This window comes from Microcebus murinus, chromosome 22 (genome assembly GCF_040939455.1).
Source record: "Microcebus murinus isolate Inina chromosome 22, M.murinus_Inina_mat1.0, whole genome shotgun sequence".
In the NCBI taxonomy this organism is placed as follows: domain Eukaryota; kingdom Metazoa; phylum Chordata; class Mammalia; order Primates; family Cheirogaleidae; genus Microcebus; species Microcebus murinus.
In genome coordinates, this window is record NC_134125.1 from 10968911 (window position 1) to 10987457 (window position 18547).

The window sequence follows — 18547 nt, forward strand, 5'->3', positions numbered from 1 at the left end:
GTGATTTGGGCATATTATCTATTAACCGAAAATCTGGCCTCACTTTTCTCAGCTTTTCTTTTAACAGTGCAACTATAATAACACGGACACAGCTTTCTAGTTTGCAAAGCGTTTCTCACAGAATCACCCTCACCCCTCATTTGCAGATGAAATTTAAGTGAGGCTGAGTATTCTCAACAATTTTTATCTCTAGATTCACGCTTATAATATTCAGAACAGTGTCTATTTCTAAACAGATGATGGGAGACTAAAAGCAAAGCCTTTCAAATTATTCAGATCTTTACCCTAATCTGCCGCGTCCTGGGGCTTTACCATTTTTAGTGAGCTATGCCACCTGGACAGTGCAGGAAATAAACCTTTGAGACTCCCTGCTATAACATGTTTTTCCTATCGGATGGACCTGGGAAGACGGGAACAGCGTGTGGACGGCACGCAGCCAATAGGCACTTGCTTGTGTGTTGGTGTCACATGGCGTATTCCTGTCACCAGCCTAGGAAGCAGGAAAACAATAAAGACAGATGTATCTGCCATTTCTAAGGAACATCAAAACACAACTGGCTGGGACAGGGAAGAAAAAGGGAGTGGAACACAAGACTTGTAATTTGTTCCGGGACTGACCACGATCTTATAGCTGGGAGACACCATTAGATCTGGTCTACTCAAAACACTCAAGGAACCGAACACCAGGAGCCCTAAAACTCAGTGTTGTATGTGTGTGTTAGCGTCAAAAAACTGCTCTAGGAAGGCACCTGTGCCTTGGAGAATGAGAATACCATTTCAGAACAGCTGTGGGGGTGACTGCAGCAGTAAAACCCTACACCCATCTTACTGACTGGGAGGCAGAACCTGGCTCCTAGTCTAGGATTGTTCAATCCACAATAGAGACACCTTTTCAACAGGTGTAGGTAATGTTATACAAAGGCAGGATGGGAGGGGAAAAAAGCCACTCAAAGTTTCAGTAATTCAATAATTTATTCCTCTAAAAAAGTGTGTAAAAGTATATAGCTCTCATCCACAAGGTATATATGAATGACATTTAAAATGGAGGCCTTTTATTATTGTTTCTTTTTATCAAAGTCTTTTAGTGTACTGTACCAGCGCTATACTGTAGTTATTTTTTTAAATGAACTTCACATATTTTTTGTATTCTTTCAAATTGTTTGCTATATATAAAAGAAGCTCACTGCAAAATGCTTGAAGGAAAAAAGGAAACAAAAGAAATTCAGAACTTCCCAGAAATGTACAGCTTTTACATTTAAAAAAGGTTCTGAAATATACATACAAGCATGCTGGAGAAACCCACCCTTCTCCCCTCCCCACGTCCCCTGTTTAGTTCAAACCATGGTTAAGAGTTCTGATTTCTGCAGAATTTCCAAAATTAAAAATAAAAAAAAATAAAATAACTTCTCACTCTGTAGCAAATCCAGGGCTTGTACATTTCAGATTAATTCAGTAAAAAACTCACAAGTAAAATAATGCATATTTAAGGGAAATATTATACAGACTTTTTCACACAGAAGTACATAATAAGATTTTTTAAAATCTATTGCCATTCATTTATTTTGCACAAAAACGTATAAATATGTCACCAGCTTTTCTTAACTTAAAAAACTTAAATAAAAGACACCAGATGAAAACTACCCTTTGCTGCCTTTTTTTTTTTAATTTTTGTAGGGGTTTTTTTGTTTTTTGTGTTTTTTTTCTTTTTCTGCTTAGAATTGGGTGTCTAGGGAAGAAAAGCCCCTGCATTAAAAACAGCCCATTTAAAAAAAAATTCAAAGTTCTGATGAATTCCGGGAAAAAAGCAACCCCAAAGTGGTAAAAGATTACAAATATCTACTTTACAATTTGTCTTCTCACCAAGATAATTTTATACAAGTTTACAATCTTCATCATCTTATGCTCTTCAAAAGGCCTTGAGAATTTTCCTTTCTGATTAAGAAAAAATAGCACTGCAATATTTTTAAAGTCAATTTTACACTGTACACATTAGATACAAATGGTTTGATATATCAGATTTTTTTAACCTATACACTGCGAAAGTCAACCCCCCCTTCAATCGGTGGTACAGAGAACAAAATCATCCATTTACAAGTTATTTCTCTGCTTTCACATTCCCACCACACAACTTTTATTTTAATATAATGTTTTAAACTTTAGATTATTTCAAGAAAAATACTTTTACAAAATCATATCAATTATTACATTTTTCCTTTTTTTTTTTTTTGTTAATAACCAGGACATAGAAGTCTCTTGGGAGAACATTTAAGATTTGCATGATTCTCTCCACGGATGGCAAGAGCTCAATGGCCTGGTCAAAGTGGCTCCCAGGAGGCCGGTCCACGCCCACTGCCCTCAGACAGAGACACAGCGACACAAAGGTTAGAAACAGGGTCTCAAAGACAACCCTCTGGGCCAGGAATGAGGAGTCATAAAATACTTCAATTAGCCATTAATGCTTTAAAAAGGCATTTTTTAAAAAGTCCCCACCACAAAGGCTCAACTTCAAGTACTAATTTAATGGTTAAGTTGTAATATTTCTTTGAAATAATATTCCTATGGTCCAGAAAAAACTCACCATATTTATAACTGATTTTATGAGCAAACACTTTCAATTGTGATATGTACATAAGTCCCTTTTGATCTAATGAGAGGAGAGACCTGGCTTACAATAAGAATTCACTAGAAAATATATTTCCGTTGTGACTATATAAAACTAATTAAGGTACTTGCCTCCATGGCCCTGGGTTGAGCCTGACTGCCTTCCATATAAAAATGTTATCCTTCATGAAACACTGGCCACTTACCATGGCAGAGCTTTTAAAACCCAGTTTGTTCTTAACAAAACCTACTGCTGAGTGGTTTTGAATATATTATGTTTTAGGCATGATCTCCCCAATTTGCTTTCATTCCTTTTCTTGCTTCTAGGACAGAGGTATGTAGTCAAAGAATCCTATGGTGGATCTGAGTTGGGTTTCAGCTACTGTACCTGGTCCTCGTGAATTAAAATAATTAAAAGAAAGTCACAAAAACCATATGACAAAACAACTGAAAATAAATAAATGAAATGAAGCTGTCTCCAGACCTTCTGTACCTACACATAGGTATGGAGTCAACCGAAGCACTCATGCTGGTCAAGATGGGCGCACTAGGGAGACAGAGACCCCTATGAAATCACATACTTGGAGCTGGTTCTCATTTTTAAAAAGTCCCAGATTATGGAGTTCAGGTAACCCACAGGCCATACACCAATAACTAGAGGATTTCATCCAACGGGCTAGACAACCCTCGTTTTTGAACAGAGGCTGAAAACAAAGACTCTTGTGCAAAAGGACACTGTCTCTTCTGTTTCCCTCTTAAAAGCCACCAACCACCACCACTTCCTGTGGACCAGTGGTTGGGGGCTGCACACACAACACTGGCTGAAAGTCACTGCTTATGGAAGTTTCCAGGTCCATGAGAGAAGTGTCAAGGAGTCACTCTGGTAATGAACACTGCAGAATTGACATGTGCCTGCTGAGAAGGAATCACAGTGCGGGACTGTGGAGAGTGGTCTGAAGAAAAGGATGTGGGGTATTTGCAGAGTGGAGCAGGTTCCTTGGACTGAGGTTGCAGGGAGAAGGAACTGAGCCAGAGAGAACAAGTGCTTTTCCAATTAAAGTATATTCATGATGGCATTGTACAACTGAGTGAGCACCACGAAGTGGACGGGAAGGCAGGAAGTACGGTCCTGGGTGGCCGGATTGCACGTGAGCCAGGACAGAGCGTTGTACTGCTCCAAAACAAACCTGCCGAAGAGAACACACAGATCAGGGGCGTGAGCACGACAGGGTAGCTGCTCCTCAGATTCTAACACATTCCATGTCTTAGCAGGAAGAAGGCCGCAGTCATCCTTTAACTTGCCCCAGGCTCCTTCCCTAGCTCTTTGTCTCATGCACCCCCTCCCTTCTAGATCTGCGCTGTCATTACTGGAGCCACTAGCCACCTGTGCCCACTGAGCGCTGGAAATGAGACAAGTCCAACTGAGATGTGCTGCAAGTATAAAATATGCACTAGAGTTCAAACATTTAGTATTTTTAAAGCATGTAAAATATCTCATGAATATTTTTGTATTGATTACATGTTGTGATGACAATATTTTGGATATACTGAGTTTAAATAAGATATGTTACTAAAATTAACTTCACCAATCTCTTTATACTATTTTTTTTAAAGAGACAGGGTCTTGCTCTGTTGCACAGTGGTACGATCATAGCTCACTGTAACCTCCAACTCCTGGGCTCATGTGATCCTCCTGCCTCCACCTCTCAAAACGCTGGGATTATAGATGCAAGCCACTGTACCCAGGCTCTCTTTACTACAGTAAACAGTAGGGTGGCATTTAAATAGTGCTTTAAGTTCCAGACACTGTCTTCAAACTATCCACCCCCTAAATCTGACCTCTTTCCATCACCATGAAATGCCTCCTCTGAACAGGGAAGCAAAAGCAATTGGAATTGCCCAGAACGATCTATAACATGCCTAGAATACAGCAGGTATACTGCCTGCCCCATGCACGCCTGGAGCGACTGTAGCTCTCACTGGCTAACTAGTGAGAGCACAAATGGCAGCATCTTGTCCAAAAAGACCACACTTAAAATTAAAGCACCTGGGAAAAATAAGACTTAAGGAACATACTTCAAACTGTACGGCTAATGTTGTCTAGGTTGGTATCTATCTACCTTAAAACATCAGATGTGGTTTTGGAGTCAAGAGGGTGTGGAACCCGCTGGGAATTCCTGGCAGGGAGGAGTTCGTCCGTCTGTGCTACTGAAATGTGGTGATGCAGCGAAGCCTGGGGAAAGAACAAAGACAGTCACCTCCCTGGTCTGGACGCCCACGGTGTGGAAATGAGGGAGGCCATGTCTGCCAGAGGCAGATGCTCCCTGAGGTCTTAGAAGTCAGGGTTTCTATGAATCCGTGAATTTTAAGTTGCTCAGTTACCCCCACTGTGATCCCAAATAACTCGTTATCCTAGAGTTAGAAAAAGGCAAACTTTGGGGCCTATTTTGATTTTTTTGTCTACTACATTTTGTTTAATGGAAATAGTCTAACACACACAAAAATAGTATAATATAAAACGAGGTCCCATGAATTCATATCGCCAAGATGCAACAATTATCAATATTCATCACTTTCTATTTTGGTTTAGGATTTTTTTTCCTAACATTATTTTAAACAAAACCCAAATATTATAACATTTACCTATAAATAATTCAGTAGGTATCTTTTATAGATAATTACTATTGTTTTAAAAGTCCCTTATCACACATAAGAAAAATTAACAATGATTCCTTAATATCATCATCTAATACTCAATCCATGCCCAATCCATGAACAATCTTTACCGATTATCTAAAAACATCCTTTTACATTTGGTTTATTAAAATCAGATGCTAACCTGGTCTGTCTGTTGCAAATGATTAAATAAATGGTATTTAAAAACTTAATCTGTAGAAGGCCCCATAGTCTGGAAGTGGCTGATTTGTGCTCTTGCAGTGGTGTTTAACACGTTCTTCTACCCCCCAGATTTCCCATAAATCAATGGTTTGATCTAGAGGCTCAATTAAGATTCCACTGTGGCCCTGGGGATGGGTGGGGGGGTCCCATACAAGAATATTCCATAACTCGTAGCTGATGCTATGTCTTTTTATTGCAACACATCTGTTGTCCCACTGGAAGTAATATAAAGACTGGTCACTGGGTGCAGCTGGTACCAGCACACTCCATCCTCAGCACACTCCATCCTTATAAAGTTCCTCATCAATGTTTCACCTAATGGTTTTAGCATAGTTTACTTTATTAAATAACTAAGAAATATGTAAAGGAGAGGCAAGATAAAAATGCTTGATTCTTTCCTTTTATATTACAATTTTCAGATTAATGAGTTGCTGCTCTAGCAGCTTCAAAATATAATTTTTTGTTTTGTTTTTTGGCACAATTTTGAGTCCAAAGATTTCTTTCCTCTATTGCTATCATTATTCTTTTTAATGATCAAATTGTCCCATCCCTGGCCAACAGGACTGCCTTCTAAGATGGCTCCTGAGGGCTTTGATATGACTTTTATAACCTTTGGTTACTTTCTTGCTTTTAGGTGTGACAAGATGTCCCAGGTTCATCTTGAATATTTCTTCCTTCAGACCCGGATCAGTCACTTCTACAAAGAACCTCGGTTCTTTTGAATGATCAATGGTATTTTGGGAGCCACAATCTTGGCAATAGAGGGGTTTATTGCTGCTAAGCTTTTTTAGTAGACAGAGCTAAAAAATGTATATACTTTTGTAGAGAGGAAAAAGAAATAAATCTAGGATCACACTGATAATTCTAATACATAGATTTTATATAATTTCTTTGATTTCATAATAATATGTTAGTCATTAGAAAAAGAAAATTGCTTCATCTTGTAAGTTTAACCTTCCGTAGTTTCTTTGTGAAAATATAAGCAGATATGTGCATGTGTGTATATTTATTTTATGGTTTATTCCATGGTAATCTACACATCACAGAATGATTATACAGAAATATTCCTTGTTTGGTTACGGATGATTAATACTCTACTGTTTGGATATATCAGAGTTGATTCAATCAGTCCTTTACTGATGGACATTTAGGTTTATTCTAGTCTTTTACATGTATCATTTTTTGGTTCTGCCAAAGTATCTTTGGAATATTCCTTGGAGGTAGGACTTATATACACAAGGAAAATGAACAGGGTTGTTATCATTCACATTTCCACTGACACCAAGGCCTGACCTCTCCCCACAGCCCTGCCAACACAGTATATTGTCAAACCTCTGGGTTTTTTGCCAATCTGTAGGCAAGAAATGGATTTCATTCTAGGTTCTTAAACACAAACTGCAAGTAGGGGATCTTTTCCTTTTAACCCTTAGAATCTGGATTAAAATGTTCTAAGAAATACAGAGGAAGGGACAAGTATAAATGTGAGATGTTTTAGCTGATACTTGCTCTTTAATGAAGAATGCTCGGCCCGTGGCAGGGGAGGAAGAGGACAGCTAGTTATTACACCTTCCACATAGGCTTCACGACTGTGACACGATATGGACTTGGAGAAAGACCATTATATTGAAGCACTTGTCCATCCAAGACTTACCCTGTGGGACCCACAAAGTCTCTTCCTTGGGTTAACGTGTGATTCACTTGGGTTTCTCTCCTAAATTCTACTCTTCACCTATGGCTGTAATTAAAATATCCCTGGAGTATAAGTAGATATGAGAGAAAAAGGGACTAGAATAGAATAAGACTATGGTGGCCAAGATAGAAATTTCTAACCAAAATTAAATTTAAGCGTAAGTCACTCATTCCTTGAAAACTTCAAATACCAACCTTTAGGAAGAGAGGGCACTGGTTTTGAGCCTGTGGACACGATGACCAAAACCACTGGGGAAGATTCTCAGCTTTGGCAGTTGATACAAAATACCCAAGGGCCAGAGGTTGCTGTTTTAGCTCTTCTGGTGCCTCTCTAGAAAGAAGACGTTCGCCCTGGCTCTGAAATACAAAATCCCAAAAGCATAATAAGCATTTATCATAAAGCTTTAAAAATGAACTTTCACCAATACACTCTACCACTGTAGTGACTAATCCCCTTTGTAGTAGCAGGTCACAGAAAAACACCAGGTGACTGAGAAAGGTAAACTGGGAAGGCATTATCTTTGCTGCACACACAGACATCTAACAAAACTACAGCTCAGGCAGAAGATACCAGCAAAACTAACATCAGTCAAGTAAGTACAGATCCATTTGCTCTGGTTTCTTTTGTGCAGAATATAAAATCTGTTCCATAGCACTATTATGTAACGAACTAAAATGGAAAGGTTGCAATCTCTGACAGTTGAAGGCTCCACCACACTCACACACTCTTTCACCAGCAACGAAAATCCGCAAGTGCACCTGACTGCCATCAACTAACGCTGACCGGGACAGCGTACACAGCACCGATGCGGCTGCCCTGCCAGCAGTGCGAGATCTGCTCGTGAGGAACAACAGTCCCCTTAGCAGCAGACTCCTACTAAGAGTCTTACTATGCTTTTCTGCAACTGACATTTCCCCATCTTTAGTTTTTTGAGCTAGCTTCAAGAATTGAAGCTTTTACGAAAGCATAAGTAATTCATTTGTTTTTAAAAAGCCTTCTGTTTAGAGAAAAATGTAATTCTCAACTACCACACGAAATTGTATCAATTCTGAGTTGGTTAAAAAATAAAAACTTACTGCCACCTTGAATGCATTCTTTCCCCTGCCCTCATGTCTTTACTGGATATCAAAGAAAGTTTAATGGTTCAGAAAAAGGAAATGCTAAAAGCCTCTTGGAGGTCACTGGCTGCAGGTGCTCAGGACTGAAAAAGGCCACCTGATTAGTCTCAGAACAGTGCTATTTAATAGTGCTTGAGGCTCCAACAAAGGGAGAAAATACAGCACAATCTCTGCTCTTTACAAAACCAACATTGTACTTCAATTACCAATTCTTTGTTAATGGATAAATTAATTATTACAGCATAAGTACTGGGAGGGAGGTAGCTGCTATTGTTTCCATTTCACAGAAAAAGTAATTAAGGCTAAGAAACAACTAAGTCAGAAGTCAGCTTGCCCAAGGTCACAAAGCCAGCAGCCCAGCCAGAGCTGTCTTTACTAGACAGCTGTCTTTATCAGACTCCAAGGCATGTGCTCTTAGCTGCTATGTGCTGCTTGGCTCCAGAATTCAAAGGCAGGCTCCTTTCAGAACAAGCAACCATCTACAACCTGTTCTTAAGTTAACAGTTACTTTGCATGTTAAGTAAGCAGGGTTGCCAGGGGTGGAGAACTTGTGGCCTCAAGGCCACATGTGGCCTTCCAGATCCCCAAATTCGGCCCCTTGACCGAATTCAAACTTCACAGAACAAATCCCTTTATTAAAAGAATTTGTTCTGTAAAATTTAGATTCAGTCAAAAGGCCACACTTAAGGATCCAGAAGGCCACAGGCTGCATAAAGAACTGGGAGGGAACAAGTAACTAGAAGTAATTGTTTGCTAAGAAAGCAATGGCATAAGGCCGGGCGCGGTGGCTCACGCCTGTAATCCTAGCACTCTGGGAGGCCGAGGCGGGCGGATTGCTCGAGGTCGGGAGTTCGAAACCAGCCTGAGCGAGACTCCGTCTCTACTAAAAATAGAAAGAAATTAATTGACCAACTAAAAGTATATATGCAAAAAATTAGCCGGGCATGGTGGTGCATGCCTGTAGTCCCAGCTATTCGGGAGGCTGAGGCAGGAGGATCATTTGAGCCCAGGAGATTGAGGTTGCTGTGAGCTAGGCTGACGCCACGGCACTCACTCTAGCCTGGGCAACAAAAGTGAGACTCTGTCTCAAAAAAAAAAAAAGAAAGCAATGGCATAAAACCCTTGTGTCTGTAACAGCACGATTCTTCTGATAAAACTTATTCATCAGGAATAATAATACATTTCTTTCAAATTCCTGCCTCCTATTCAAAATGAAACAACTACAGAGTCACTTTCCTACACTTATTTCTCTTGTACCAAGGACCTAGGCCACCAAGAAGAAAGGTGCACGTAGTAAAAAGATGATCATATGTCAAGAGGATTATTTTCCTGAAGGCTGTGGTTATTTCCAACAACATACTTCAAATCACCCTTACCCGACTGTGCTGGAAGTGAGAGCCCACACCAATTCCAGAAGGAGAGCCTGGGGAGGGAACTGGGGAGGAGTTGGGGGAGGAATGCAGGTTCCCAGTTATTAATATGCCAATGTCATTGTCCATATCGTCTGGGAATGGAAGGTCAACGAACATATCATCTAGAAGGGAGGGGGAAAAAAAACCCACAAAAATTACAAAGATAATACATACCTCCAACTTAACAAATATCACGTTTTGTTAGCCTATGGCTACTATGGACACATGCTGTTAACAACTTAGATTCAATGAGTGCCTACTGGGTGCAAGGTGTGCAAATTATTCTTTCATTTTGCATTCTCTCCAATAATATCCTCATGTCAAGTATGAACAAAATGGAGAAATAAAGAACATAAAATAAAACTCCACACTCTGTGTGGCCTCCAAAGGCACATTTGAAGATGGTAAAACTACTAAAGAAGCAATTTAATCATTAAAGTTAAAGTTGGCACCATCCAAGAACACAGTAGACTTTGTCTGTGCATCCAATTAGCATCTGAAGTATTAGAGGCTGAATGAATGCAAGTTAATAGGTGTGAACTGGCCCTCAAACTGGAGGCCTGTTTCAAAAGCAGATCAAAACACAACATTTTCATTAAGAAACTCTCTCTTACATTATAAAAGTAAGGTGTACTCACAGTAGAAAATTTGTAAAGTATTAGAAAAGTGTAAAAGGGAAAACCGTCACCTAGAACCCAGTTACCATGAACAATTCCTATGATATTCCCATTTTATCATGTATCTGTTATTCCATTGTGATTATATCATACATACAACTTGGTATCCCTTTTCCCTCCCCATTTAACATGAGTAAATGTTGGTAGCTGTTAAAAATTCTTCAAAAGCAAAGCAAATGGATGCATAATACCAAGTGCTTTACAGTTTATACATAGCCATTTCTTAACAAATGCCTTAACGGATATTCAAACAATAAAATTCCATTAAGAATAATCAAATAAGCAGTTGCTTTATAACAAATTAGATTCCTCATGACTAGTTGAAGGAAAGCACTATTTTCACATTGCCTAGTTGCTTCATACATTGCAAATCAGGTCATCAAATATTTATTGAAAGAGTGGCACCCATGTGCAGGACACTGCCAGGCAGATATTATTTTTTCCTTTAATGAAAAGCAGAAGAAAGCTAATTACCCAAGAGAAGAAAGTATTTATTTGGTCTTGGTAATAGTGCAAACAAATTAAAGCTTTAAAACCAAAAATTCTCAAACTTTCAATTCATTCTTCGTATTTCATGTGCTGTTTATCAAAACACAGAAAAACCTGAAGCATTCCAATGACTCCATATTCTAGCTCTGGGTCTTCCACTCACCATTGTTGGGGCTAAACCCATCTTCATTGGGATAGTTGGCTGGAGCCACTTGGATGGTTGATGATGTTGGGAACACCAAGATGTGTGTACAAGAAGCATCTTGAGGGGTGTTAAGCTGAGATGACTGCATGTTCAGTGCAGTACTTCGGCCAAAAACAGAGCCCATTGTGACAGCATCTTTAAAAAAAAGAATTCTGTCAATTCCCCTTGTGTAGCAGTGAACAACCCTGGAAATGAGGTTTACAGAGGGCATGATCTGCAGTGGTGTGAGTCTGATGCAACTGCCATGACAGTTACACATTTAAAGTTGAGCCCAGTTTGTTTAAATATCTTCAAAGAAACTGACTCATAGCATATAGTATGATAACCTAAGCCTCATTCACATTTTTAAAAGGTTAACATAAAATTGGATCAAGTCCACCAAATATGTTTTAATTATGTATACAAGAAGTATTTATAAAAATAAATCCCCCACTTTCTTTCCTTCTGTGGTTGCTCACAATTTATAAAGTAATGCTTTCCTAAATGATAACAATCCTATAGAATTGATACCATAAAACTAATAAATGTTACAGTACTGAAAGCTTACTACATGCCAGCTTTTGTGCTAACCTCTTTCACATTATCTCATTCACTCATCACAGCCACCTCAAGGTAGGAATTATTTTCTCCATTTAATGGATGAGTACAGAAGCACAAAGAAGTGCAGTAACTGCCCGACTGGTGCAGGCAACTGAGATAACCTAAGATCTAATGAAGATATCTATCTCTCACGAACTGATGACAAGTAACCACATTCTCACACCATGACACTATGGACTTCTACAAGGAGTGAGTTGACAGGGTCTCCCATTTGATCAAAGAGATATCTGGATGGTAAAAGGGGTAATAAAAGCATACAACTGCTTAGTTATAAAATTACAAAATAGTTTAGTTGCTGGTTTTCAAAAACCAGTCAGATTTTTAAAAAATTCTGTGGCCACATATTTTGGCCACTCCCATCTGGCATCTACATTTATTAAGAGTTTGCTGTGTGCCAGGCACTGTGCTAAATGCTTTACCCATATTTGCCTAGCTATTCACCCTCAACCGTATCAGAAAGACTCTAACTATGAATATCCTTTTGAGGCTGCTTGGAGATTCTATCAAATAACTGTCTTCAAAAGGATATTCAAATATGTATCATGCTGGTGTCTACCACAGCGGAATTTTGGAGGGTGATCTTCACATACTAACAACAAATCAGGGTAGGGCAACAGTCATTAGCCATGACTCTAAAAGCTCTCAGTCGTATCTAGAATTTAGTCTCACTCATAAGCTATGGTCAACAAAAACAATAAAATCACAAAACACTTCCTGGAAGAGATCAAATGTTTTCCATTTTTGAACCCCAAGTACAATCTTCTCTTATAGAGATATAATGTAATAAAGATATATTCTATACTTGTCTGTGGACTTAGGTTTGGGTGGACTGATGTGATATCTAATTAATGAAACTGACAAGAGGAAATTTACCTGGCATCACTACAAAGGACCCCTGGGGCTCCATGGCAACCAGGCAGGCACTAAGGATAGAAGGAGAGTCTGCGGCAGAGATTCCACACATCCGGCACACATCCTTGAGCTGTTTGCTGATTGTCTGTAGTGAACATTCTCCAAGGAGGATACTCCAATCTGAAATCAAATATTGCAGTCATATAGTGTTTAGAAATTCATACTGATGGGAGGTTTGAGCTTGTTACCAGTTTTGCCTGGTAATTGAATTTCCATGATTGGACCCTAAAGGGAATATGCCTTTGCACAGGTTCCCCTCCTTGCTAGAAAGAAAATGTTACTTGACTTCTATTACACTTCATTAACAAAGGAACAAAGGCCTACTCTTTTGTAGGCAGAAGTCATGTCTGAAATGACCTTTGAGAGTCCAGCACAGACCCAGGTCGATTTAGGCATTTAAAATGTTTTTCCAGGATCTATCAGTGTCAGTGGCCCTATCCCTTCTCTTCCTTCTTAAGGTCTGATTCTTCCACTGCCCCTATCAGTACTTTTCCCTTGGATGACAACACAGTTTTACTAGGAGAGGGGTGGACCTCAGTTTTATTTACTGTTGTAGGTTGGCTGTTTCCATGAAAGGCAAGCAGCAGCAGAAATGAAGGGGAACCATTTGCAGACTATCCAAAAGAGCTTACAAACAAGGGATGTGAGTGAAGTGCTCCAAATGATGCCACACTAATAGTTCAGATTGAAAAGTTGGCACAAATTTTCTTTCTAATGTTTATTACTTCCAACAAAAGCACTGTGTCTAAACAGAGAACTATTGAGGGTTATGTTACTTTGGGATGGTGAAAAGCTCTCTCCTGATCTCCCTGACACACATGAAGTACGCACCACGCCTGTGCAGCACAATGCTATCAGATCACAGACCGCTCGGGAACAGCAGAGAAGCTTCCACTGCAGGCTTCTCTACCTCCAGGTATTTTTTTCAAATATGCTATTTTTCCCCTTAAAGAGCAGGTGAAAGGAAAAATGTTTTCATACTCTTAATGAACCTCAAACTGAAATGGCTGAATTAAAAGTGGCCAGGAGCATGAAGAATGTATGTTTCAAAACCTTGGAGAATCAAACAGATGTAAGCTCTGTATTTCAAACCAAATAAGAAGAAAAAGTAGTGTATTTTATCAAAAACACTCTGGAGCTAAACAGCAAACTCACAGGAAATTCACAAAGCCGACTCTGAAATCTAAGGGCCCCTATCTAACACCGTTCTGAGAACTACAATGTGGCATGGACCTTGGATCCCCAAAGGAAGGAGTTGCAGATTAACAAACAGATTCCTGTATACTGGGTTCTTCTCATGTTTTTATTCTTAAAACTACATCTTCTATCTTTTGATGGGCTCCTCCAGTCACACTTACATTCCTCTCCTCTAAGAGATAAGGAAGAAGAGTATGCCCCTTCTAAAAATCATACAAGGGAAGGAGATGGCCTTAATAATTTTCCAAAACATGCAGTGACTAGACTAGACTACATTTTTATCCATCTTCTTCCTTTCTATTATAATTTAACTTTCCCCAAGGGTTAAGCATAGCTCAAAGCCTTTAAGAAATCAGATTGACTAAAAAGCAGACTGGGAAGGAAGATAGGAATTCTGACAGAAACGAAATAATGAATCCCCTAATGTATTAGACCGCTAAGCTCTTGATACAAGATTCATTATAAGTATGATATTCTTTAAAAAATGAAAAGGTCCTTTTTGCATAGGGGTGAAAAATTAATAAGCAAAGTTTTAAATATAAAAATAAATTAAAAAATAAAAAATGAAAAGGGTCACATTTTATCAGTCTACAGTATAACTTATTATCAAAAAATGTTTGTGTATAATAGATGCCTAAGAAAACTTATTTAATACATATTATGTAATATTTATGTAAATTGCTATTGAACAATGACAATTTGATACAAATCTAACTTGCATTGTAGGAAGTGGGTTATACTTAGACATTTCCAACAATGCAGGTTAAATCTGTATCAGTGGTTTTATTTCAGGGATTCTACAAATACCTCATATCAAATTCCTATAAAGAAATAATTTACATGCTCTATCACAGGGGTCAGAAAACTATGACCCACAGGCCAAATCCTGCCTACCACCTGTTTTTGTAAATAAAGTTTTATTAAAACACAACCATCTCCATTCATTCAGGTATTGTCTGTACCTGTTTTGACAGTACAATGGCAGAGTTGAGCAGTCACAGCACTGACCATCTGGCCTGCAGGCTGAAAATATTTACAATCTGGCCCTTTACAAAGAAACTTTGCTGATTCTGTTCTAATGTATTTGCATGTGGGAAACCACCAAGCTAATCTGTGACACAACCCTTGCTTTTGTGAAGACCTTAGAAAAAGCCATCTCCCATCTATATGCATATACTGAACTTCTTATAAATATATCACTAATTAATAAGGCTTTAAAAAAAATCTAGGCCTATTCACACTACTCACATAAAACTGTACAAGCAGCTACACTAGGAACGGTAAATGACGTGGGCTGAGTGCCAGGCGAGGCAGCTGCTGGTGGTCACTTGTGTTATGCTACAGTTACTTTTAGTGTTTCTTGACTGATTGTTGTATTTATGATAAGGAAAGTAAGCAGTGGGAGATGGGGATTCAACTTTGAAAAATCTGTTCTTTCAAGCTTCCAGACTGAAGACACCCAAACAGTGGCAATATGAATAAAGACTGCTCCTATTTGCAATGACTCGTCCTCATGAAACAGGATTTTCTTGCTATTGTGCCACCAAAAAAACCCCAAAGAAATACAAAACCATCAACCATCAAACAAATACATTGAAGGCTGTTCATATACAACTCAACTTATCACCTAAATCTTTGTCTTAAAACTAACTTGTTCTTCTCACTGCCTCAATATATAAATAAATGTTAGAAATTTAAATTTACTGAGTATCACTTTTATACTAATAAAACACTCTTTTACTATTTTATATACTGGGGTTCAATAATTAAGACTTTATTATGATAAATGATTTTGCTGCTAGAAAAGTTTAAAACAGTGGTTTATTCTGTACATATGAAAGAATCAGAAAATAGAACCTGCTTAATTCTTACTTCCAATTTTAAAATTTTCTCCCTTAGTTAATGAAACTAGCTCAGCCCTTTTCCTGTTTCCTGTACATACTGCTTCAGGAATTTCTCACCTTTAAGCTCCCCATGGCCAAGACGCCCAAGTCGCCCGATTACAACTCTCCAGGGTAGAGATGTCATTTGGACAATTCCTATGCACCATTCCCACAACTTTTGTAGTCCAATTTTACGTGCAGATACTTTACTCCTCCGTGACCTAAAAAAGAAAAATGGGAAAGAGGTCCCTAGATGAATCAAAGTTATCACTTAATAAGACAAACACAAGAAAACTCCAAAGAACTAACGCTGTACCCACTGCATTTAGATTAGAAATTGGAAATATTCATATTTGAGGAAAGATATAGCATCAATTTACATGCACCATAAACACTGAACCTTCTCACCTGTTTGGTAAAGCAATATTTACAACGCAGGTCTCTAATAATTCCCCATGGAGGTCAGTGCAGGAAGCCAAAAGCCAGCGCTGGTCGTGAGACAGACAATAGCCCACAAAGAGTACATTGTATTTCTGGCTCGCCTCACCAAACGTCTCTCCCAGCTCTGTCTGCTTGTCTTTGATTGGGGCCAATATAAAAGGAGGGGAGTAAAGCTGGATCGGGCTGGGCCGCTGAAATCAAAATCAAAATCAATATCAACATAAAGCTACCAACTTCATGTTTACAATAAAACCCAGAACAACACTGAGGAGAGAACTGACCAGCAGTAATGACAATAGTTTCTCTCTCTTTCTGTCCAGTACTATATATATATATACACACATATACACACATATATACACACACACACACACACACAGAGAATAATGGTAATACAAATTACAAAAACATTGTTTAAATGATACAAACTAGGAAATCTAATCAAGTTAATATTTCCTTATTAAAATAAATTACTATTTTAGAAAGTAAACTGGCCCAGCTTCATTAGTCATTAGGAAAATGGAAACTAAAACCACAATGAGATAAGTAACACAACACATCTACCATACCAGAATATCTACAATTTAAAAAGAGAGAAAATACAAAGTATTGGTGACAAAAGTAGAGCAACTAGAATTTTTATATATTGCTGGTGATAAAACTAATGTATAATTTGCTGGTGGAAAAGTATTTGACAATATCTGCTTAAGCTGAACAAACACATACCTGCTAAGAACCAACATATGCACATGTTTACCAAAAAACAAGTATAAGAATATATATATCATAACAATATTTATCATAGCAGCTCCAAATTAAAAATAAATATCCATCAATAGTAAAATGGGTAATAAATTGTGATATAGTCACACAGGGTATTAAATAGCAAAGAGAAGGTAAAAACTACAAGTAACAAAATGATGAATCTCAATACTGAGTAAAAGAAGTCAGACACAAAAGAATATAAACTATATGATTTAATATATATAAAGGTCAGAAACAGGCAAAACAATGTTATTAAAAGTCAGAATAGTTCACTAGGGTCTTGATTGCTTAAAAAAAAAAATAAAAAAAAAAAAATAAAAGTCAGAATAGTGATTACCTATAGAGTGAATGGAAAGGGGTATTAGAAGGGCCTCTGGTTGCTGCTCATATTTTTGTTTTTTGTATGTCTTATATGGTATTTTTACTTACTGAAAATGCATTCAGCAATATGTTTGAGAGAGAGAGAATTTTTTTTAGAAATGGGGGCTCACTCTGTCACCCTGGCTGAAGTACAGTGGTGTGATCATAGCTCACTACAGCCTTGAACTCCCGGGCTTGAGCGATCCTCCTGCCTGAGCCTCCCAAGTAGCTGGGACTGCAGGTATGCGCCACTAGGCCTGGCAGTATATATATACTTTAATATGTGTGTCTGTGTGTATGTAATTTTAGAAATCAAGCATCAGCTGTTATCCAAGACAAATATGTCAGATAAACTTGACAAAATTTACTGTCATCTTTGTTTACAGCTATCAAACACATCTCAATATTTAACACACTACAACAGGGGTTAGCAAACTTCTATAAAGGAATAAAGAGTAAAGTTTAGACTTTACGAGTCTCTGTCACATCTTCTCTTGGTAAAAATGTACCAATCATTCTTACCTAGGTGGCCACACAAGTATAGGCTGTAGGCCAGATGTAGCGCAAGGCCATAGTTGTTGACCCCTGTACTATATAGTATAAGGCAAAGGAATAATAGAATGAAAGAATTATAAAGCTAAAAGAGACTTTGGAGGTAATATAATCCAATTCATTCATTTTAGGGATTCAAAATTCAAGCTGAGAGACAGTCAATGACTTGTTCAAAGATGCAAAGCTAACATATCACTAATCCATTCACTCTCCATATGACCTAGTATTTATCAAGAGAACTAAAAACATAAGTCCACACAAAAACTTTGTAAACAAATACTCATAGCAGCATATTCACAATAACCAAGAAGTGGAAACAACCCAAATGTCTATCAGCTAATGAGTGGATAAACAAAATGTGGTATTATCCATACAAAAGAACATTTAGCCATAAAAAGAAACAAAGTACTGATACCTCTTATGACATAGATGAAACCCAAAAACATTTATGCTAAATGGAAGAAATCAGACATAAAAGACTATCTATTATATGATTCCATTTATATAAAATGTCCAGAACCGGAAACTCCATAGAGACTGAAAGTAGACTAGTGGTTGCCAGGAGCTGGGGCGGCAGAAGGGACTGAGGAGTGACTGCTAATGGGTATGGTGTTTCTTCCAGGGTTGATGAAAATGTTCTAACATTAGATAGTAGTAATGGTTGTACATCTCTGAGTATATACTAAAAATCACTAAACTGTACAATTTTAAGAGGTGAATTTTACAATATGTGACTTATATCTCAAT

General features: G+C 38.1%; 1 protein-coding gene across 1 annotated transcript in view; it reads right to left on the reverse strand.

The window, feature by feature from the left end:
- Positions 1 to 953: 953 nt before the first annotated feature.
- MED13L (mediator complex subunit 13L) overlaps positions 954 to 18547 on the reverse strand; it is a 271204-nt gene continuing 253610 nt past the window's right edge. The window contains exons 24-31 of the mRNA XM_012756481.3: positions 16091 to 16314; positions 15761 to 15903; positions 12564 to 12722; positions 11049 to 11225; positions 9684 to 9841; positions 7384 to 7545; positions 4722 to 4834; positions 954 to 3788 (exon numbers count right to left, since the gene is read on the reverse strand). Coding sequence (XP_012611935.2) covers positions 3656 to 3788; positions 4722 to 4834; positions 7384 to 7545; positions 9684 to 9841; positions 11049 to 11225; positions 12564 to 12722; positions 15761 to 15903; positions 16091 to 16314 — 1269 coding nt within the window. The 3' untranslated portion in view covers positions 954 to 3655. The remainder of the gene's footprint in view (positions 3789 to 4721; positions 4835 to 7383; positions 7546 to 9683; positions 9842 to 11048; positions 11226 to 12563; positions 12723 to 15760; positions 15904 to 16090; positions 16315 to 18547) is intronic.